Source organism: Gadus morhua, chromosome 13 (genome assembly GCF_902167405.1).
Source record: "Gadus morhua chromosome 13, gadMor3.0, whole genome shotgun sequence".
NCBI classification, from domain to species: domain Eukaryota; kingdom Metazoa; phylum Chordata; class Actinopteri; order Gadiformes; family Gadidae; genus Gadus; species Gadus morhua.
In genome coordinates this window covers 12132171-12155176 of record NC_044060.1, presented here as the reverse complement: position 1 = coordinate 12155176, position 23006 = coordinate 12132171, and the positions used below count along the sequence as shown (strand labels likewise).

At 42.0% G+C, this 23006-nt stretch overlaps 5 protein-coding genes and 1 non-coding gene across 9 annotated transcripts; 2 read left to right on the top strand and 4 right to left on the bottom strand.

Moving 5' to 3' along the window:
• Nucleotides 1-121: 121 nt before the first annotated feature.
• Nucleotides 122-4649, bottom strand: nop56 (NOP56 ribonucleoprotein homolog). Its single transcript, XM_030374214.1, has 12 exons — nt 4542-4649; nt 3843-3932; nt 3640-3754; nt 3249-3410; nt 2887-3085; nt 2598-2785; nt 2145-2296; nt 1854-1954; nt 1410-1558; nt 1104-1225; nt 770-892; nt 122-521 (listed from the first exon to the last, which is right to left on the bottom strand). Exons 1-12 carry the CDS (start codon nt 4542-4544, stop codon nt 303-305), a joined length of 1623 nt encoding a protein of 540 aa, XP_030230074.1. The 5' UTR covers nt 4545-4649; the 3' UTR covers nt 122-302.
• Nucleotides 964-1031, bottom strand: LOC115557912 (small nucleolar RNA SNORD57). The gene has a single exon (XR_003979290.1). It is a non-coding gene; the product is annotated as a small nucleolar RNA SNORD57 (small nucleolar RNA).
• An 834-nt stretch (nt 4650-5483) lies between the features above and the next one.
• Nucleotides 5484-7148, top strand: mlnl (motilin-like). The gene is made up of 5 exons (XM_030375104.1): nt 5484-5596; nt 6178-6307; nt 6470-6571; nt 6753-6858; nt 7036-7148. The coding sequence occupies exons 2-5, from the start codon at nt 6188-6190 to the stop codon at nt 7044-7046; spliced, it is 339 nt and encodes a 112-aa protein (XP_030230964.1). The 5' UTR covers nt 5484-5596; nt 6178-6187; the 3' UTR covers nt 7047-7148.
• On the bottom strand, nt 7054-13093 carry zgc:64106 (retinol dehydrogenase 12). 2 transcript variants are annotated; one of them, XM_030375102.1, is made up of 6 exons: nt 12972-13093; nt 12038-12277; nt 11715-11804; nt 8862-9050; nt 8386-8495; nt 7054-8048 (listed from the first exon to the last, which is right to left on the bottom strand). In XM_030375102.1, exons 1-6 carry the CDS (start codon nt 12991-12993, stop codon nt 7869-7871), a joined length of 831 nt encoding a protein of 276 aa, XP_030230962.1. In that variant the 5' UTR covers nt 12994-13093; the 3' UTR covers nt 7054-7868. The 2 variants fall into 2 exon arrangements, with proteins under 2 accessions (XP_030230962.1, XP_030230961.1); XM_030375101.1 differs by having other exon boundaries at nt 12856-13080.
• A 2402-nt stretch (nt 13094-15495) lies between these two features.
• On the top strand, nt 15496-20101 carry aqp7 (aquaporin 7). 3 transcript variants are annotated; one of them, XM_030373863.1, is made up of 6 exons: nt 15499-15977; nt 16922-17048; nt 17281-17418; nt 17509-17627; nt 18253-18470; nt 18826-20101. In XM_030373863.1, the coding sequence occupies exons 1-6, from the start codon at nt 15822-15824 to the stop codon at nt 19010-19012; spliced, it is 945 nt and encodes a 314-aa protein (XP_030229723.1). In that variant the 5' UTR covers nt 15499-15821; the 3' UTR covers nt 19013-20101. The 3 variants fall into 3 exon arrangements, with proteins under 3 accessions (XP_030229722.1, XP_030229723.1, XP_030229724.1); XM_030373864.1 differs by lacking the exon at nt 15499-15977 and adding an exon at nt 16639-16659; XM_030373862.1 differs by having other exon boundaries at nt 15496-15977; nt 17281-17627.
• Nucleotides 19199-22932, bottom strand: tpgs2 (tubulin polyglutamylase complex subunit 2). The gene is made up of 7 exons (XM_030373865.1): nt 22683-22932; nt 22468-22547; nt 22247-22334; nt 21995-22135; nt 21583-21696; nt 21320-21483; nt 19199-21012 (listed from the first exon to the last, which is right to left on the bottom strand). Exons 1-7 carry the CDS (start codon nt 22738-22740, stop codon nt 20791-20793), a joined length of 867 nt encoding a protein of 288 aa, XP_030229725.1. The 5' UTR covers nt 22741-22932; the 3' UTR covers nt 19199-20790.
• Nucleotides 22933-23006: the final 74 nt, after the last annotated feature.

Below are 23006 nucleotides of genomic sequence, written 5' to 3'. Positions count from 1 at the left end.
GCTGTTCAGCAGAACTATCCTATTACGGCTAGCAATAATTCCATAACCTATGTGAGCTTGAGGATTGTTTATCATCTACCAAGATAAATGTCGACACTGACAGAGGACCCAGGCAAATGACTAAAAATGTCACATGGCGTTTATTTACACGGATAACAGAAATAACTTCAAGGCACAATTTTGAAAAAGTGAGTTGATGTTTTCCATTTATATAAAGCATATTACACGAAGGTCACTTGTTGGTCATTAAGTCCAGCAAACAAAATGCATCAAAATAAAAACTGTACAGATACAAAGTAAATCTATTCCGCCTTGATCTTCTTTTTCTTCTTCTTCTTCTCAGTCACGGGGGTCTCAGGTAACTCCTCGGTTTCCATGGCTTCTGACTTGCGTTTCTTTTTCTTCTTGGCGGGGGTTTCCACTTCCTCGGCAGCTGGAGCCTCGACATCGTCTGGAGTCTCAACTACCTCAGCCTTGATTTTCTTCTTCTTGACTGGTGTCTCAGGCTCTCCATTTTCAGCCTGAAAGTTAGAAAATGCATTAAGGTAGTTTAGTGAAACTAATAAGTGTAAGATCACAACTGTTGTATCAGCAAGCTAATTGATGTCTGACTCGCTTCAGTGATTTGGTCCACTGGATGGGACCAGCCAATGGTTCGGAGTCATTTTGATATGGCACGCCGTATACTGAGATAAAACCAAGTGGATGGCAAGATCCCAAATCAAACATGCCAGGACAAAGCAAAGCAAAGCAAAGCACTGGTCATTACCTTTATCTCCGCCGTGCCGTTGGCTCCACCGTTTACCTCCTCATGGAGCTTACTCTCACGCTTCTTGCGTTTCTTCTCCTTTTTCTCCAGCTTCCTCTTGATCTCAGTGGTCACGTCACCAGCCTGTAATGCGGAGGATACAGTCAGTATGCAATACAAGAACTTAACACGCATACACCATCATGGTACTCGCTGTGTCAGGCTCATTAAATCATTTTGTACCCCCAGTATTTAGTCGGGGCAAGAGTTGTCATCACTCACAACGAAGAATTTAGCTCACTTTAATTTTCCTGTTTCTACTGGGAGGCAACTGTCACATGCGAGAACTCTTTACCTCTTTCATTGCCTCCTTCATGACATCAACGTTCTTCCTGGGGAGGTCACCAGTCTCGTAGAAGGACAGTCGTTCCTCTACCTGGTTGCGGAGCTTGTCACCAAACACACTTGTAGGCACCTCTGTAAAACACCACAATTTCAGTCAGTATGGGCGGCATTGAGTTCTTGCATCCTTTGTAAGCCAAAAGACTGCTCAGGGATAAAGCTATCATCATCGTCAACCCAAAGGTTGAATAGTGTTGACGAAAAATATCGACATCATCGCCACTAACTAATGTGGTTTAAAGACGCAGCCTTGACTCACCAGAGAAGCAGTCTATGCGTGAGGCGATGGTGCACTTGTTTGCCAGGTATCTGGAGATACGGCCCTTGTTCTTCGCAGCAGCGCGACCAATGAATGTCGAGTGGAAAATGAGGCCGTATTTGGGAGTGTTGCCGCGTGTCTTCAGCGCTCTGTTGACAGGATGCTTTGACATTTAGAACAGGCAAAATTGCAAATTGATGGGAAAGACTACACACTTTAAACCCAACAGAAGAAATCTAGACAGTCTACAGACTAGTCGTGTTCCTCTACCTCAGTGCTTTAAGTGGCTGCTCAGACTTTGGGGGTGCATAAGGATATGAGAAAGATCACTCTGGAAGTGGTTACACAAAAGTGTCCATCTCCAGTCACTCTTCTCTGCTGCGGCCCATCCCTGCCATCACTGCAGCCACTGGTTTCCCCAGCAGGGAAGGGCTGCCCCAGTACCTGAACAGGGCTTTCTCTGCTCCCAGGATCTGGACAGTAGAGGCTGGGTATTTGGCCAGATTGGTCAGGCTACCAGCATGTGAAATTAGCCGAGCTCCCACCTGAAAATAAGACAAACGTGCATCAGAATGGCAAACCCTTTGATAAACTCTGGTTTGGCTTCTAGCTAACAAGGACTTTCAGCACCTAATTGGTTTCTCAGCACAGTTACTCAGGGGATTGACAGATTTGGTAAAACATCATTAGTCCCAACTATGGCCGTGTTCATAATGACAGCAGATCTCAACTCACCACTTCTCCGATCAAGGCGGCTAGGTTGGGGGCCACCTGGCTCATCCTGGAGCGCAGGTACTCCTGCAGCCCCCGGCGGTAGTCTGCCAGGGACACGACGCGGTTGGAGAATCTCTCGATGTTGATCAGGTCGATGGGAGATATGTCCATACCTAAACACAAAAGAATAGGCAGTGTGAACAGAGGCGTTGAATACAATAGCAGTATCCATTCAAGGCATGATAAATGGCCTTGACGTCCGTTTTTCAATCTCTGGTCAACAGATACAAGGTTGTTTCTCCCGACAGGATCCGCAGAGAGGGTTTGTTCCTTCACTACAGGTTTATGAGAGCTATAATAATTTGCCCCTCTGTGTTAGACACCAAGGACACACAAGAAGTCCAGGGTGGGCAAAAAAGGGGCCATATGCAGTCATACAAAAACTATAATTACTCATATGCATGTATAACTTACCCATGGAGCTGCGTGAGGCGTCCAAGATTGCCTGGGCCTTGGCACTGTCCATCACCACCTCCTCCAGGCTCTCTAGACTCTCCTCAGAGAGCTCCTTCCTGTTGCCAATCAGCTGGGTCAGGCGGCAGTATGTAGAGTTGTCTGCAACGATCTTGATCAGCTCTGGGAAGTGGTAGCCATACCACTCGCTGGAGGGATAGAGAATAGTCATTAAGACATTGGTCGTCTCCTGAAAGACGTGCCATTAACAGATCTGAAGGCTGCGACGTGGCAATGGCCAATTTCTTACCGGACTCTCATTGAGAAGGTGTTTATGTCCTTGTCGAGTTGGTCCAGGAGAGCAATAGACTGGATGATCATGTTGTCCGCTCTGTTGACGTTGAACTTCACCTTAGACCGAGAGTAGCTGTGGCCTAGACCCAGTTGTGCCTTTGAGGCGGCCTGGGCAGTCAAACCCTTCACCAGCGAGTGGAAATGCAGACGAACACCTGAGAACAGAGATAATGGGTCAGCCATGTCCTACTACGAGAGAACACAAGGCTTTATTCCTGGCTGTTTCAGGTTTTCAGTATAAACCATCACGAGTGTCTGGGTAATAAACTTCATCACAACAGCCCAGTCGGTCAAAAACCAGTCATGCAAACACCTCACCTCTTAAGATCTCCACCACCACTCCCCCGGTCTGGATGGAGAACGACAGCTCCTCCTGCAGCGCTGCACCTATCTTTGAGTCAGACACCCCCAGCATGGCCTTCTTTTTGGATTCAGGCATGTTTGTTTCAAGAAACAGCCTCAGGTCAGCATGAACAACACCTGAAGGGGTTAGAAACGAATTTATGTTAGAAATCAAGATTCACAGGGTCAGGTGATTGCTTTAGAGCAGAGAATTAAATGGCCATTTATTCCACAAATGATTTTACACTTGATCGATCCGGATGTTCAGAATATTTGGAGGTTGTCAGCACAGAAATTCAGTGGATTGACAGATAATTCATCATCATAACATCCAAATCAAGTTTGATGCATAAAACTTGCTTTTTACCTTCAGAAATAGCGTTGATGTTTTCCAGGGCACCCTGTGCTGATTTGAAAGGGAAGAAAGCCGCCAGACTGACCATGCTGGTGAACTTTGCGATTTTGGTCACACATTCTTCCACCTACAACAACCGGTTTAAAATGTTAGTTTCAAGAAAGGCAGCGAATATCCAAAAAATGTCTCTGGGTGTGGGTGGCCGCATCGCTTACCATAGGAAGAAGCATGCCGATCTCCTCCACTTCTTTGACCGCGAACAGGGCATAGCCTGCGGCATGTTCGAACAACACATGCAACTGTACCTGAAATGTTCCATTATGGTTAGTAATTAAACGGGAATGAAGAGCAATAACAGCGATGAAAAAAATGCATAGCCCATCCGCGATCTATACAAACATTACACGTGGCATTTTTTTATCGCCATAATTTATAATTAAGTAGCAATTCAATTCAAATGCCTAAATGAAAGAATACACCCAATGTAAAAATGTGCATTGGTGTAGCTTTGACCACGTTGCTCTAACAGCACCCACGTGGTTGCCCGAGTTGGGCCTGTTGGTTGAATAGGTAGTTAGCTAGGGAGCTAAAGTGCGCCACACGTTGCTGTTGTACTACAAATAATCCCTAGGCACACAATACACCGTATTGTAATTTAGTCTAGAATAGAGTAATTATTGACATGGGATGGTATGAACGTACAGATGAAGTCTTCAGTTTACTTAAACACTCATGCGCCATATGGGTTAACATGTGTGCATGCGTCGCCATGCTGACTAGGCCTTGACATTAGTAAATCTAATACATTAAACACGACTCTTGGAAATGACATAAAAACATCATACAACTAGAATGCATAACTGGATTTAATCCATGATAACCAAGACTATCTCCCATATACACAAATCTCTTACCATGATGAAGACGACTCTGCTGCGACACAGAGTACGTCCCGCTACCTCTGCTTCGTTATAATGGAAAGATCTCTACCACTGCACAGTTCCTAAGCCAGTTTATACCGCCTTCATCTCGCGAGATCTGCCCGAAAGTTGATTTCATACGCCACCTATTGACCATGTCGATTACTACAGGCTCAAATACCGGGGGTTAGTAAAAAGTTAATGAGTGTCTTCTGTTCACAGAGCAAGAAGCACAAAATATATTGTGGCGTGCAAGTGTTTAACAACATCAGTTCCTGTAAAAGCATTTTATTTAAGTTCATTCCGACAACAGTCACAACCTGAACTGCAAATATGTTTTCAATTAAGAGAGGAAGTATGTTGAGGGTTATATCTGAAACGAAGACATTAAGTTCTCCACAGACACCCGTTTCCAGGGAATGGACGCATGCAGGTGTGTTTGCAAAGAAAGGAATATTACTCTCAGGTCATAAACACCTAATTGGATAGAATATAAATAGACTAGTTAGGTATAGGACCTATACCACACACACACACACACACACACACACACACACACACACACACACACACACACACACACACACACACACACACACACACACACACACACACACACACACACACACACACACACACACACACACACACACCACATTCAAACACTTGTTGGCTATACTATCTAATAACCAACATATAGCCAGGGCTTTGAATCTTAGTGACAAAGTCAGTTATTAAAATAGGAAGAATTCCCACCAACCTATTAACGTAAGTGATCCCAATATTTGTCTTGCCAGGGATGCGGTCAAGATTCAGAGTGGTCAGTTAACACCCCTAATAATAAGGATTCCTGAGCAATATTGTGGTTTCCATGTTTGTGGAGGAGAGCACTTGAGGAACCTTGCTGAGCAGCGGATCTGAAGGGAGAGGGCTTGGGAGCCATGGGGTAGAAGAAGCCTTCATATACGGGCTGGCTGGGAGCTGAACTGACACACGCTCTCCTCAAGGCATACTTCATCCAGTGACTGACCAAGGCTTACACAACACGAGTGAGTATGGATGAGCTAGTTCTGTCCTTCTTTCTTTCTTTCTTTCTTTCATTTTTCTGTCTTCCATTTCCTTGGTTGTCTGTCTTGTTCTGTCAAACCTGCTCGGAAGACAGATTGTTTTTGTGCTACTTTTGTGCTAAATTTGTCTGGTATTCCTTTTTGCTTATCTCAGTAGTTGTAGTTGTTGCTCTGAAGCTTTCGCTCTCTATCTTGAGGAAAAGACTTATCTCATGTTTTGTCCTTCACACTTTGTTTTATAATTTTGTATCACAATTTCTATTATATTATTTGTGTCTTTATCTATAGGCAAACCAGAATGTTCCAAGGAAATTATATGAAGCCTTAATGGCAACATTGCATTTGTGTTTTATACTTTTTACTTATTTTGGCATATAAATAAAGCTTGACATGCCTATTTGCATAGCTACAGGATAAGTTACTAAGCTTGTGTGTGAGAGCTACAATCATACCATGTGACTCCCGGAGGTGATCATCCGTGATATGGCAGAGGAGAGAGAGAGGAATGAAGAGAAAAGTTGATAATCTGATGTTTGTGTGCATGCCATTGTGTGTGTCACCAGGAAGTGCAACATGAGTATGCGTAGAGCAGTAAGTGGCTGTGTGCTGGTGGTCTGTTTGGTAGCCATGATGGTGGAGAGCACAGAGGGACACATCACCTTCTTCAGCCCCAGAGAGATGATGCTGATGAAGGTAACAGGACTATACTTGTCTTTCTAATAAGGAATGGGTCCAAGCATATGCTTTACCTTACCCATGTCTTATTGTGTGTGTGTGTGTGTGTGTGTGTGTGTGTGTGTTTGTTTGTGTGTGTATGTGTGAATGCGTGTGTGTGTCTGTGTGTGTGTGCTGTAGGAGAGAGACGGTAAGAAGGTTATGGAGCCCAGATCAGAAGATGGTCAGTTCCAAGAAGCTTCCCTCCCAGAGCTTTCGGAGACTGAAAGTGGAGGAAATCCTGTGAGCACTCACAAGCAAACATCTTAGCTTACATAGCCATAATATAATATATAAATGTTTGCCTCCACCAGGGGCTTTGTGGAATGCTTGTATATCAATGTATGATAATGCACTTAGAATTGATATGGTGTCTGTTGGCTTCCTGACACATTTTTCTGTGTGTGCGTGTGTACGACAACAGGACAGGACAATTGAGATTGCTGTGCGCCTTTCAGCCCAACAGTTATACCATGTGACTCCCGTGCTGGAGGAGATCATCCGTGAAATAGCAGAGGAACGAGAGAAGGGTATGGTGAATTTAATGGTTGATCATGTAAAGGAGGCACAGGAGCATGTAAGCAGAGCATAATCAGAAATAGCTCTTGGTAGATGAAAAATAAAAGTGAGGCCAGATTGGATGCATACTAGTATGTCTAATCATTGCATTTCTCTGCTTTTTCTCTCCCCTGTCCGGGACACTGAAGTTAATAAGTGAAACCGAAAAAGATGAAAGGACGACTTTTATTTTTTACCAATCAACACTTAATATGCATACATTTGCAAAAATTAACCAATAAAAAGGAGAATGATTGTGTCACCCTGTCTGACGGCTTGGTCATTGTTGGAGTATCACCATTTCTCACAGTATATACATATATTTTAAAGTGAAGTAAAGTAAATAAAATGGGCAAATGCAATCATAATATAATTCCTTTTTTACATGTAATTATAAATAATTAGACTCCCAATAGTTAGAATCATTTGATATTAATTGAACACAAAAACTGGTAAACCAGCAATATAGATCACATGGCCGTGTTGGGTATGTTGAATCATTGGGAAATGGTTCAATAGTCCAGGCCACATTGCTTATTACCTTAACACAACCACAAATCTTAAAGCTGCAGTGTTTACACTTTAGTGGGATCTAGCGCAACAGGTTTAGCGACAATTGATTGAAAAATTTAAATAAGAATCACATGAAATATGTTCTGTTTAGACTGAGCCCTTAATATCTGGGGGAGGTTCCTCTTCCACAGAGCCTGCGATGTTGCACTGACATATTTCCTCAGTACCCTGAATATACTAACAGCTCTAGAGTACACACATGTTCAATTAGAAATCCCAATAGCAATCTTTCTTTGCTATGATAGTTTAACCGCCACTAAATCCTTCACACTGTACCTTCATTTTAGAAATTCAGTCTTTTGAAATCTCATTTCAAAAGATTTAAATTGTAAGAATATACCTTATTTCACCTCGATACTCAGTTTTCTACACACCATAGAAGAATTGTAACCTGGTTTCAGTCATCAGGCTAGAGTTTCGATGTCAGTCGTTCACTGATCTCATAGTCCTTGGCTCCGAGGGCGGGGTCTCTTGCCAGAGGGGCAGGGAGGACTAGAGCGCAATCACTGTCAAAATACTTCCCTGTAATTCCCTCAGTTTCCTCAGAGACAGCACAGTATATGGCACTCGCTGCCCCCTGTTTTGCATTCTGGGAATGGGACGTAGAATTTATTATTTTATTCTGTGTGTATGAATACACACATAATTAAGCACACATAATTAAAATGCACACAGACAGACACACATACACTTTCATGGTACATGGCGTAAAGTTTACGCCATGTAAACTTCTGGAATTTCGTTTTTTCCGAATCACAACAAATCACAAAGAAACTAGTTATTTTCCATTGGTCCAGGAAGATTTATTCTTCAGTCTTTAACTGATTGTGCTATTGTGTGTGCCGATTGTGATACAAACTCAGCTAAACTATTCGTGATAAGTCAACTACGTCATACACGAAGGAATGTTATTCATTCACACTCACCTTGAAAAAGAAGAATCCAATTAGCTTGAAGATGATCCGTACTTTAGCGCTATAGTGTCTTAGCACTGATGTCATAACGTACCCAGGGTGGATCGAATTTGCAGTGACACCTTTTGAACAGAAAGTTAAATATGATGCTTCATGAAACAAGATAGAATTATACATTTATTTTTAAGTTTCTGGTTTACATTTTCTTAGTATCAAAATCACTTGAAATCATCTTTCATAGTGTATGTATCTCTAAATTAAATTTATAAACGTTTTCATATTATGCTTACAAGTTATGCAGGTTGAATAAAGCCTGTCTTTGTCAATACTGCAAGCCAGCATGGATGTCTGCTTCAGCTACCCATCAAAGGGGATTTTCTTAAAAAAATCAAGCACCCTTAGGAGTGTATTAAGAGGAGGCAGCAAGGGGGCCAGACAGCACAGCCCACAGATGGGAGGGAAGGGAGGAATTAGTATTTGGTTCATACCTGACCCGTTTAGCATTCGTGCCAACTCATTGGTGCAGATGATTTGGTGCAGCTTTGTGTTGTTATAGACGTGGTCCATCTTGTAGGTGAGGTCTTCTCCCTTGAAGTGGGAAAAGTTCACTATACCCTTGAAGTGGTTTGACGAGCAGACATTAACTATACGCGCTGGAGCTGATCGCTTCAAAAGATCTGGAGAGTGAAAGAGCAAAAAATACAAATGTATGCAGACGACACTGTAGTACATGTGCATGCCAAAACAAAAGATCTGGCTGCTGCTAAACTCACCACAGCTATGGACCAGATCACTAATTGGCTAAACCATTTCCTGCCTCCAACTTAATGATTTTTACCAAAGGACAATGTAACATCATGTCGAACATAACAATATCGAGGTCAAAACATAAGTATTGTGCCACAATTTAAAGATCTGGGAATTAACATTGATTCTAATCTCTTTTAAAACACACATTAAGAAAGTGTGCAACAGGGTCAAGTTTAGCCTAGCCAATTTTAGCTATATTAGAAATTCCCTAACTTTTAATGTTGCCAAACTCTACATGGATGCCATGATTATGTCACATCTTACATACTGTATGACAAGCTTCAATGACAAACTAACAGTTTGTCATTGAAGCCATTAGCAACTCTTTACAAGAGAACACTTAAAGTGTTGGACCAGAAGCCTAACAGTTCACATTATTGTACTATATTAAATAACCGTAAACGGCTGAGCTGGGAAGATGTAATCCAATATAAAAACATCTGCCTCGTTTTCAAAATTCTGCATAACAGCGCTCCTTCTCTTTAAAGTCATTCATAATCCAACGTAACAGCAGCAATCAGATCACCAGAAGTGCCACACGGGGTGACCTTCTAATCCCATTTAGAAAAAACCCATTTGGTGAACAATCATTTTCTGTTCGAGCAATACGAAATTGGAATTCACTGCCTACCACTATCAATGATATACATACATATTCCACCTTTACAGCACACCTTAAAACATGGCTGTCCGACAACTATAATTGCACACATTAATTTCTGTCAGACGTGATGTTTGTGTTTGATGTGACATAGTCTTAGTCATTGTTGCTGCCGCTCCATCTCTGCTACCTGCCTGCATGTTCTGCCCTATGTGCTTTCAATGTGATCTTTGTGGCCTATTTCCCCTTGTCTCCTGTGTGTTTGTGTTGTTGTTGCATGGACTGCCTTGATATCTTTGCCATCATCTGTGCCTGTTTGTTCTGGCTCCAACTGTTTGCAATATGTTTGTTTGTCTTTTTCCCCTTTTGGCTCAGGTCTGCTGTAATTATAAATGTAATGTATTTTTTTAATTTGTTTTACTGTTATGTATTGTAGGTTGCCTACTGACAACTGGCTGGGGACTACAGTTGGAAAGGTGACTGTCCACAAAACTATAAACAGATAAACTAAACTAAACTAAATAGCATGAGAGCCCTCATCCTTGTTAAAATCAGCTGAATCTATTAAACTTGCCTTACAAGTTGAATAATAATAATTACAATAATAATAATTATAATAATAAATTGTTTTTTAACAGTGCTTTTCTTGGTACTCAAAGACACTTCATAAAAAGGAATACATACAGACAGTACAGACACAGTACAGGCAAATATACAATTTGAGAGAGAGAGAGAGAGAGAGAGAGAGAGAGAGAGAGAGAGAGAGAGAGAGAGAGAGAGAGAGAGAGAGAGAGAGAGAGATGGTGGAGAATGATTCGTCAGATGTTGTAGGTGGCCCTGAAGAGATGGGATTTAAGCTGACTTTTGAACAAAATGAGTGTATCTGAGTTTATTGCATTACAAGACAAGAGATGTAGAAATGAGCAAATCTAAAATAATGTCACAGTATTGAAACTGGTGATACAGCGGCAGCCTTTTTGGATGTTTATGAAAACGCCACAATAGCACTTCCATAGAGTGCTCAGCTGTACTTGTGTTAAACCCCTGCCATATTTTATAAATGGCCGAGGCTGGCCCGACCCAGGCCAATATAACCTGATATCTGTGTGAAAGGGAGGGGGGGCAGTCGATATGAAAACAAGCTTGCAGATTTGTCCAAGGATGTGAACCAACACAGAATGGTTGATCACGGATTCATAAAAGGGCCAATATTTAAATACTGCGACTGTTTACATTCTCACCCAATCCATCCCAAAATAAATATGATTTGATTTAGGATAGCTAAGAAAGATTAGGTGGACATATAATTAGCAATCACTCAAACAAAAACAAAAAACTGAAATGCGAAAGGTGTAATGTGAATTGTATAGCAGTATATCGCTGCTTTGGTGGTGCACAGTGTATTATAAGAATCACACTACTCAGTCGCAGCATTACGCTAAAGCAGTTTGAATGTTGGATTTTAAGACAAACAATTTGATAATTCAATAAGAGTTATAGGTGAATCATCCTAGTGTGTCTTCTTGTAAGCACCATGCCCAGCATTTCCCATTAAACACTGACAGGACGTGTCTATTCAACAACCTTGTGTGATAAAGTCCCCCTCCTTCTTTAACTTTACTTAAAGAAACTGAGTGTGTTATGATTTGTACTGGACGGTTACTGGTTACACAGCCTGATTCAAGCATTCTGCCAGAGCCCCCGCTGACCTACACCAGACAAAGGCATTGGAGATGATATACCATCTAAGAAATCTCAATTCAGCTCCAGCTTTGGCTCTCTATGGTACTGGATATTCAGGATATTTGGGTTCATTAAAAATAATGTGTCATAAATTGTGACCTTCCACCAGCCACTCTGCAAAAAATTATATTCTTGTCATACAATGCAACTTCGAGATACTTCCCCTTGTCATGGTTTCATGACTTACCAAGCAGCAGTTTGGTGAGAAGGAACGGTCCAAGGTGATTGGTGGCAAAACTAATTTCTAGCCCGTCTTCAGTGATCTCCTTGGGCAAACCTTGATACAGAAAAAGAGAGCTCACGGTTACATGTGTACACATTGTTTAAGCATATAATGCAACACTATCATCCATGTTTGATCTTTCTCAAGAAGTGGCATCTTTTAGATTTGAAAAATGTACATTCACAAAATGAAGGAATGATTGCGAGTAGCATTCTAACCCTCTCTGTAGTGATGCGAGATAGAAGAGAAAGAGGAGCAATGATCTCTATTTGTGGTTCATGACGGACCTGACACCCCAGCATTGTTGACCAGAATGTGAAGGGCCTTCTCGTCATTGTTGATCATAGTGGCAAACTCCCTGACTGAGCTCAGGGAGGACGTGTCCAGGGGACGCAGATGGACATCTTGGTTATTGGTCAGCTCTCTGATCTCTTGAACAGCGGCGCCACCTGCCAGCTGGTTTCTGCAAGCCAGGATAACACGTGCACCACGCCTTGCAAAGTCCAGGGCGATATACTTGCCAATGCCTTTAGCCGGAGAGAAAGTTAGAGCATTGTCGGAGGGAGGTTTAAGGACAGGGAATCATGCATCCTCTTTGAAGGTTTCCTGGTACTGCAATTTCATAGCTGAGAAGCACATGAAGCCTAATCATTCCAGTTTGTTTTCCATTCAATTGCCCTGAACCCTTTGTTTAACGACTGCTACCAGATGTAGTTGATTTCCCTGAAAAATCCCCCTTGCTTAATAGGAAACATCGATGACATCAAAGTTGTACCGCCCAAAGCAAAAATAGAGGCTTGGAAAGGGGAAACACATAATGATGACTGTATGGTTCAGCCGTATAATGCATACTATTTCGCGTTATACTTTTTAAGAATCTGCATTTTGTCAAACAAGTAGGCTAACAAGCCTACTTGTTTGCCTCAGCAGCGAACTGCGAAAATAAATAGTAGCCTATTAATTAGTTGATATACTAAATATTACTATTGTTTAGTTACTAAACAATAATTTCAGTGTCATAAAAAAATATATCGAATCAAATATAAATGATTTAATGCATGCTAATTTCATTTCTATGTTCAAGATATTTCCCTTGATTACTCACCCGTATTAGCACCCGTAACTATGGCAGTTTTCCCATTCAGTTGTACAGTACATGCCTTCGGTTTCCATAACAATCTCTGCTGTAATCGCAGTCCCAGATAAAAGGTTAAAACTAACCATAACGGGTTATGGAAAACATCTCCCCAGAACCAAGCCATCTAGTCCAAAGCGTGATAGTGCGGCGGGTTGTGCGTTCCCAGATGAGGACATTCCAAAGTTCAAGGCTGCATTGGAAGGTATTTATGTAAAACACCGCTGCAGGCGGCAGGACAGGGGAAGTGCACTGCCTCAATTTCGCGCGTCGGAGCGGTCTCTGTAGGTTTCATTAGTTCACTTGGTCTTGAGTTGAATAAATGTCTGTAATTAATCCATTGGCCTGTGTGTATGTGCTCTGAAAATAGACAGAAAAGGTAAAGAAAGTATTTGCAATGATACAAAGAATATCATGAATTAATTGTTATAGCTAACATGCGATAGGCCTAGATACATAATAACAAAGCGATAGGCTCGCTGTAAGGCCTAGGCCTACAACATTTAAACGAAATGCGGTCATGATCAATAATCTTCCACTAGGGTATTCCTAAACCGGTCTCTGTTATTAGGCCTAATAACCCTCGATATTAATCACACAACGTAGGCCTACATCATATACGATTCTAGTAAGCCACCGTATTAGTTTGAACTACAGATGCTGAGAAAATGTTCGCTGGCGGTTCGCCGCCGTCTTTATTAGACCTACGACTACGATATAACTATAGCTTAGGCTACTAAATAGCTGAGTCCCAATCACGTCAGGTAGGCTCAACATTGCTGCGTTCGCTTCATAAACCTATGAAAAGTAAGGTAGGCCTAGTATTTGTAATCTGTTTTCTTTGTTTCTGAGTTAAAAGTCTGAATTCTGACTTTTCTAAGATTAAAGTCAGAGTTCCTTCTTTAACCCTTAGATGCACGAGTGACTGGACCCTACACTCTTCCATAAGTGGGTCAAAAATTACCCATATTAGAATCGATGTGTTTTTTATACAATTTTTGTCATGAATAATCACTTGTATAATATTTAGTATTATATTTAGGACCACACATGAATTATTTCATGTTTGAAATATCTTTATTTTTCACTTTTTCACATTTTTGAAAAATAAAATTACCCAGAACAGCAATAGAAAAATGTGAACATCCTCTGTCTGTCTGTCTGTCTGTCTGTCTGTCTGTCTGTCTGTCTGTCTGTCTGTCTGTCTGTCTGTCTGTCTGTCTGTCTGTCTGTCTGTCTGTCTGTCTGTCTGTCTGTCTGTAACTGTCCAGTCATTGACAGTTCCTCTCTCTTTTCCCTGTTTTGCCTTCTTGTCTCAATGTACACAGGTACATTGCATTTCCCACACCTATTGTTTACTTTGCGATCTTTGTTTATTGGGCAGATCTGACACCTCCTTCTCTTTGGTTGGCCCTGTCTGCTTCTTTCCTGGGTTGTTGCTTTTGTCTCCCCACACCTTTCCATTGCTTCAATAATCGGGGTTTGCAGTTGGGGGCATCCTTCTGGTCGACTTTTCATGTGTGGTGTGACAAGCTCCTTTGACAGCTCTTTGAGGAAGAGCCGTCGTGCATTGGTGATGCCGCTCTTGAATTCTGGGTGCTGAGCCGTGAAAAAGGTGTAGGCATTCAGGGTGGCGATGTCAATTATCTTGTACCACAGCACCATGGGCCACCTCTGTGTTTGGCGCTTGCAGGTGTAGGTGCCACTGCCAACCATCTGGTCAGTGGTGTCTACACCTCCTTTTGTCTTGTTGTAAAATGTGATTACTTATGTTTTTTTCTTTCTGCTATTTTCATCCACTACTTTGTTTTGGTGCATCTTGCTCAGGAGCACAACAGCTTTTCTTTTCTTTCTGACATAGCTGACCATGGTAAGGCTGTCGTTGAATCCAAACTCTGTGCTGTGCTCTTACACGTATCAGCTCTTGCTGTTTAAAATTATCTTCCTGAGGGGTGACACTTCTGATATAGTCTGTGTGGTCCACAGTTAATTTATTCCTGACAGCCACAGTTGATAAGAATCAAAGGTTCCCATTGGATTCCATAGAAAATGCATGGAAAAAAATCCACTTATGGAAGCTTGGGGTAGTAAACAAAAAACTACAAATTCTTAAAATGTATAGAGGGTAAGTTAAAAATGTAAATGGCATTATATCAAAAACATGTTCATTGAGGAATACCTGGAATATGAAATTATAAAAAAAATTCATTACGAAGATATTTCAAGAATACCCCACCGGGTCATTTTTGACCCACTTATGCATCTAAGGGTTAAAATCAAAATTCGGAATTTTCTAAGATTAATGTCAGAGTTCTGATATTAAAATTCCGAATTCTGACTTTAAATAAGAGAAATCTGAATCCTGAGATTAAAGTCAGAAGTAATATTTGGCTGTAATCCTCTTCCATATAAATGTTTTGCTTGCATATCATAAATATACGACCTGTTAACCCTTTGAGACTCCGAGGCTACGCAAGGAGTACCCTGGTCATCGAACAACCATCCAACCAACCAATCCCATGCCTGAACCATTTAAATGGGCCCTCCCCTATCTTCTGTAACGGTAGCAGCAGCAGCAGCTCAACAAAAGGCCACCACCCACAGAGTCACAGAGGATGTGAAACTGACCTCGTGGTACGGAGTCTATGTGACTCACAAGAGGGGCTCATGAAGGAGGGGGCATAGCAGGGGCTGTATAATGTTCCCACAGTTATTGTTGGGGTGCGTACTACATGGAACAGAATAATAAGCAGAGGAGAAGACTTTTGAAATGTATTTAGTTGAAGTACAGATATAGCTCATGTATTTGTTTAAAGCGTATATTGCTGGGCAGGAAATTCTTTGGCAAATGGACAGGAAAACAGGGACGCTGTAGTCAAGATTTAGAGCCATGATCTTTTCTCTGTGTTGAAACCACATGAGTCCATAGGAAGTATATGCTGGAGAAGGACCAAATGAAGGATTCAGTAGAATCAGTAGATCCGAGAGAGGACCAGCAGGAAATGGGTCACAGATCTGGACCTATGGCTTGTCTGCGCAGCAGGTTCATTCGGGTTGGACTGGCGGAGGCCCTCTGCACCTATGTTATGATGGTAAGATGATTGCTATATCATATTTTTATTATGATATAGCAATATCATAATAAAATGATATTTTTATTAGGAAAAGAAAAACATGGCTGTCAGTTAAAACGTTGAACAATGAGAAATACAATACAACACTGGGGTTTAGGGTGTGGAGTATATGTTTACGAGTTTATGGTAACTTGGAGAGGTAATGTAGTTTGGCTAGCCAGGCTAGGCGCCTAGTTTAACATCAGTGTCATTCACCTATGACAACCTAGGTCACAAAAACCTCATGATCTTGAGTACACACACACACGTCACATGGGTGTCACACAAGTCACATGGTTAGGCTGAAGAGTGGGGATTGGTCAATGGTGGTTGTAAACAAGGAAGGGGGCGTTTGTCAGGGTAGAAAATGTTTTGCAGTTGGCACTCGGCCACATAGAGAGGGGCTGCAGAGTCACATGATGTCCATCTGCTGCATCAATCTTTATACTGCCACACACACAAACTTGCATGCATCCACGCACGTACACACACTGATTCACATGGGGATTGAATTGAGTGCCGTTAGGCCAACACAAAGGTCGAACAGGGGTTCCTATAAACACATGTGCCCATTAGATTACTAATTCTACGTGAATGTTTGTAAAACTAGATAAGGGTTTACTTTCTAAACTGTACTGAATTTGAAAACATCCTGAAAACGGTTAGTACCAAATAGTTAAACAGTGACAATACCAAGGCAATGTTGCGTTAAGTTCTGTATTGTTCTAGTAGATAAGGTTTTTGACCTCCAGCAAAAGGCTTCAGTGTTCCAGCCACAAGAACACAGTCTACCTGTAGTCATCTCCTAAATGATATGTATCTAAAAAGATACAATTGTAAATTATTTAAAGAATTGGATCAGAAGGTTTTACATGACAAGGGAGCTATGGCTACTTTGAATTACGATCATAACCTTTCTTCAGGTGTTTGGCCTGGGCTCAGTGGCACAGGTGGTCACGGGCCATGGAGCATTCGGACAATACCTCAGCATCAACATTGGCTTTGGCCTTGGAGTGACCATGGGAGTGCATGTTGGAGGTTCAGTCTCAGGTAACATTTTGAAGGTCATTCGCATAGGTAGAGTAAAGAGAAATAATGGACACCGACATCATTTCCATAACACTGATAACATGACTATAGTTTGGTGTTTCAGCTTTTACTATTCACATGCAAACACCGAAGAAATTAACTCGTCCAAGAGAACCAGTAGCATCACCGAGAGCAATGATTCTGTGTTGATTTACTGACGCGATGTACAGCATGTGTTGCTTCTCTTCCTCAGGGGCTCATATGAATGCAGCAGTCTCATTGGCCATGTGTATGTTTGGCCGCCTTGCGTGGAAGATGCTCCCTGTCTACGTTTTTGCCCAATTTCTCGGGTCGTTTCTGGCTGCGGCGACAATCTATACCGTGTTCAATGGTAAGGACCGCTGTAGCCATTCGCTCTTGTACTGTTGTTGGATTAATTGTAGTTGGATTGAATTGCTACCTTCTACTCTATCTATTCCAGATGCCATCTTTGACTTTGGGGATGGGAACCTGACCACGACGGGCGCTAAAGCCACCGCTGGGATCTTCGCCACCTACCCTGCGCCCTACCTCTCTCTGCAATCTGGATTCATCGATCAGGTTGACCTCTGCACTCCTGTTTTGTACTGTACAGAACATACTGTTCTGACAGGGCGTGCACACTCTATCATGAACCGATTTGTGATTGTACGTGTAGGTTGGGCCCGGATACTAGGTGGAGTGGTGGCAGGATAGTGTTGTGTGTCAGGGTGTTAAACTTCAGCCAAAAGGTTGTGGGTTCGATGCCAAATGTCTGCAGTGTACCTGTAGTAGGCATCCTTCAGCAAGATGCATACCCGCAACCTGCGACTTAAAGGTCCCATGACATACCACCAGGTGTGAGGGTCATCAGCCGTAAGAAGCCGTTTTGAAAATATGGCTCTTATGACATTACAAGTGGGCGTGTCCACCTAGATGTACGCTGGATAGATCAGTCTACCAGCTTACCCAGTGGACTGTAGCAAAAGGTGCTCATCTATCCGTCACACATCTAGGTGGACACGCCCACTTGTGATGTCATAAGAGCCCAATTTTCATAACGGCTTGTAACGGCTAATCACACTCACACCTGGTGGCATGTCATGGGACCTTTAATGATCTGTGACGACCTGTAACTGCATGACTGTAGGTCACCTTGGATCTCGACTCAATAGGACCGTATCATGTGGACCTTTTACTGTTCCAGGTTTTGGGAACGGCCATGCTCCTGCTGTGCCTGACGGCACTCTCTGACCAGAGGAACAAGCCGGCAGCGAGGGGCAGCGAGAGCCTGATGGTGGGCCTCCTGGTGATGCTGATTGGCGTCTCCCTGGGCAGCAACAGCGGCTACCCCATCAACCCCACCAGGGACCTGGCACCCAGACTCTTCACTGCTGTAGCCGGCTGGGGCAACGAGGTCTTCAGGTGATGAGGACGGAGATGATAGCGGCTTTGTATTAAAAGTCCTGTTTTGAAGGATGTTGGCACATTGACCCAGAAAATATTAGGCGTCTGGTCTAATAAACACTTGTTAGTGTTTGCAGCACAGTGTAACTCTACCTTTGTGCCATATATATTTCGCAACTTTGGCAGTTTAAAACCATTCCCTCATTTTTTTTACTTTGAGGTTTAGCCATTAGCCATTCATTTACTGAATTATTATAACTCAAATTTGACAAATTACAAAATAGGCAAACCGATCACATCACACACACCCAACATCAGGTGTCAACAATTGCTTGGATTCATACATTTTGATTTAATTTTGTTCTCCTTGCAGAGCCGGAAACGGGTGGTGGTGGGTGCCTGTGGTAGCGCCCTTGTTAGGAGGAGTGATGGGTGCAGGACTGTACAAGGCTCTCGTAGAGCTTCATCACCCGGCCATTGTGTGTGGCCAGAACAGCCATGGAGAGCAGGAGGAGATGGATCCTCTGGAGAAACAAAGCCACGCTGATGTGTGTGTGTGAGAGAGACACTTCCGGGGAAATGTGTGACAGCTCACTTGCACCTCTTGTTTCACTTGAGTGAAAGAGAAGAAGCTAAATATATATCTTAAGCATACATGTTAGACATTAATTGACTAGTAGATTGTAGATTGAGCAGGATAAGTGTGCAAGGAGTGAATAATGTCGCAGACAGTGACTTCAATTAAATGACAGAGAAATGTATTTGTTTTATTATAAATAAATGTAGGCATACACATTTATACAGTATGCATTAAAACAGGTAACCTGTCAAGGTACCCGTAGAGCAAAACATTTAGGCATTTACATTATTTATTATGGGACAGCTTGAAGCCAAAGTGTGAACACTATGTGTCTTAGCCAATCAAGCGCCAGTGAGATTTAGAACCAAAGGAAAGATTTCTGAATATAAAGTGCTCTACAAATTAAATATATTATTATTATTATCTTTCCTTGGATGCAAAGATCTTGGGTTTTGGGGGCAGGACTTTCTTCATGAGGCAGGTTAGAAGCACCTGCACTCCAAGTTAGAGATTGGACAAACTGTCCTGTGGGATGAATAAGTATATGAACTATTTTTTTCTTTTGTATGACGTTTGTCTGGACTTTTAGTTCTACAGTGTTTTACAGTGTTGGAGCTGTGTTTGAGACATCGAATACTGAATTAAAAATCAGTAAAAGGAGTCTCACATGTAATCATTTGGCTGCATGAAGCCTCACCCTACATAAAGAGACAGTCTTTCCTCAACCAGAGCGAGAGTGCTGTTCCACTGGTAACCCAAGCAGGGCCTGGGTTGTGTAAGCAGCTAACAGCCAACGACCATGCCAAATATGCCTTGAATAACTTGTTTTCTTTCGTTTATTTTTCTCTGAAAAGGAAATACCAGGTAATCATGTGTGCTCTTAAAATCCTTCAAGCTTGAAATGTTTATTATGATATGACTTCCCTCCTACAATGCTGGTTAGTGATCTTCCCTGTGTGTTTGCAGGACAAAAGATACTTAACCCCTGCTGGACATTGGCCTGGTGTGGATAGATATTAATTTGTCCTCAACCCATCTTTTGATAAATAAAACTCAATTGTCAACCCTTCATTTGCTTTTTGAACATGTTTGTTTCAGAGGTGAAGTGAATCCTGAACATAAATAAAGCCCATGTACCGCCGACCCCAGCGCCCTTCTCAAGCGACTCGCGGGGAAAAGTCTTTGTTCTTCTCTCTTTTTCTTATCTGCAGTTGAATGGGATTTTGGTCCCCCTACAGGCGAAGTGGTGCAGTATGCTTAACTGATACGGCATGGCCCTTTGTGCAAACAGGCTGAGCCATAAACGTTACCAATCTCAACTAATAATTCCGACAATAACAAGGCAATAATACACTGTGAATTCCTCAATATCAATGGGGTTCTTCCCTAGCGGCTAGCCACAGTGAGACCACCGGAGGGCAAGCTTGCAAGATTATTAACACAAACCAATAGGTTGTCCATGCCAAGATCATCAAAATCAATAGAACAGCCTCCAGAGCCAAAACAATTACAAAAGTAGCAAAACAAATATCTACTGTTAGATAGTTAGTCTAGAAAAAACATAGTTCTCATGCTGCCCCTAAAACCTTATAATACTTGAATAGCTCTTATAGAATACCATTGTGGAATAATTATAGATTTTTTGTCCTTGGGTATTGTACTGAACTGTTCATTGAAACATATCTAACCGAAGCTTTTGGATAGATTATTTCCGAGGGTGAAGGTCGTGCAAAAAAAGATGCATACAAACAGGGTTTCTCAACGCCGGACCACAGCATGTTTCCCCACACTGACATGACCCTTGGCCGAGCCTCCAGGACCGCTCTGGGTCGACTGCTTCTTCTTGGGTGTGGCCACTTTGGATCTGCCTTTGAAAGCCTTGATGGGGTCCAGCTTGTTGTTGAAATGGGTGTCCCCCGCGGGGTCCACTGGGCCCAGCTCGCGTTGGAATGTTAACGGTGGGTACAGAGACTCCCACTGCTGCAGATGGAGAAGAAGAAAATATAAGGTTTTCCAATAGGGACGATGAGGAAAGAGTTGACCCTTTTGTCAAACCAAAACTAATGTATGACGCAGACACTAACACATTGAATCAACATTCTTCCTTCATCTATCATACGGATAACACGAAGATAAACATTATTGCTATGATCATTTGCCAATAATAATTAAGTATAATAGAGATTTTCCCAATGTCTAAAGCCTTAAAAATACATTTAAGAAAAAAACTGGAAAAAAATAACCTGATACATTCAAGAATACGATCATTGTCTGAGGGATCCCTTACCTTGGCCTGGGGACTGGCTCCATAGGGGGTGAAGGAGTACTGCCACTCAGGCAGGCCCAGGTGCGTGAGCATCAGCCGGTAGTAGGACGTGAAGGTGGGGGTCAGATAGTGCCAGTACAGGGAGCGGTCAAGGAACCAAATGTGACTTTGCTGGGCTACAATCCCTGGGGACCAAAACACAGATCGTATATTTTTTGTTTTAATGTAGAAGGTTTTTGTGCTATTATATTAGTAAAGACAATTAAACATGAAGAATATTAAACCTTGGCTGCAGTTTCTGTAGACCAGGCATACTTTTCCATTTCCGCCACAGGAATCCAGCTCAAAGATCCGACTCCGAGAATCAAAATGAGGTACAGCAGGACAGTCTTCTGATTCTGTCAAAATAACGTTGATGTGTCGATACAATAATGAATGAACAAATGATTAGGCTTCATGGTTCCCCAGATATTTAACATAATGGGTGACCACCATTTATAGTTTGCTATATTTTTTATTACCTTTTTCATGACCGTATACTTATGTTACCTTCTAAATGTAAATAATTCTGACATATGCAATATGCGATATATGCATTCATTTCAATTCAGATATACAACAACATACAACCACCATCTCGGAGGAATTCTCAAGGAAAGGAAACTTTATGGTGAGGAATAGGGAGGTTAGCTTTACCACTTTCTGTACTGCCCCCATCCCAGTCTAGGTCTGCCAGTGTGGGGGCATTAGGCAGAGAGAAAAGTGTTGTCGGGGGATGCAGCTGTCGTAGCCTTACCACACTGTTAATCATCATGCAACCGACTGGCACACACTCATCTGTAAAAGGGGAAACACATATTTTCAAATAATCAAATACATACATCATAGGCATTATAATACACACATTTATGTTTGTAGAATAATCTTTACATTACTTAAACCACCTACTATCAAGTGTGACACTCCATGTGAGTGTAAACCCGTCGGTTGTCAAATAGAAATCTCGCAGATCCTCTGGAAGAATGCATGTGTTTTTCTGCAGAGAGTTATAAGTGAGTCTTAACGCCCGACCATATTACACATGCATACATCAAATAGCACATTAAGACCAACCAACATTTTAGTAAGCTATTACCCTAATCTTTGTGTGAATGTGGTTTGTTTGTCACCTGTTCCCATGACAGCAAAGATCTCTTCTCTGCAGGCTCCCTCTCTACAAACCGAGTGTCTGCAACGCCAGGCATGCTCTCTGGAATATATTCAAGACGAGTATTGTTATACAATATAAGTGTGAATAGCAGCGGTCTTACCACATTCATTCAGGGCCAATGTTTACAACTACTAGCATTGCGGTTTTGCGTGCAGATAAAACAACAGTACACACCAAGTATTCGGGTAATGCCAAGTGTAAGTCTTTCAGCAACACCTTTTTTCTCTTCCATATTTATTATCTTATCAAGCTCTCAAGATAAGGCAAAACCTTGGAGCATATTATTTATCATTGAACAGCTGACAACAACTTTACGACGGCAAATCCAGAGCCAATCGATATAGTTTCAGCATCATTCGCCGGTTCTTCTTCTTCTTTTTGGCATACTGACATTACCGCCACCAATGGAGCTGGAGTACACACAGCCTCAGGACCAGTCCAAAATAAATCTGGGAAATGTAGTTCAAAACGAACATACTTCGAGGCAGTAAAATCAAC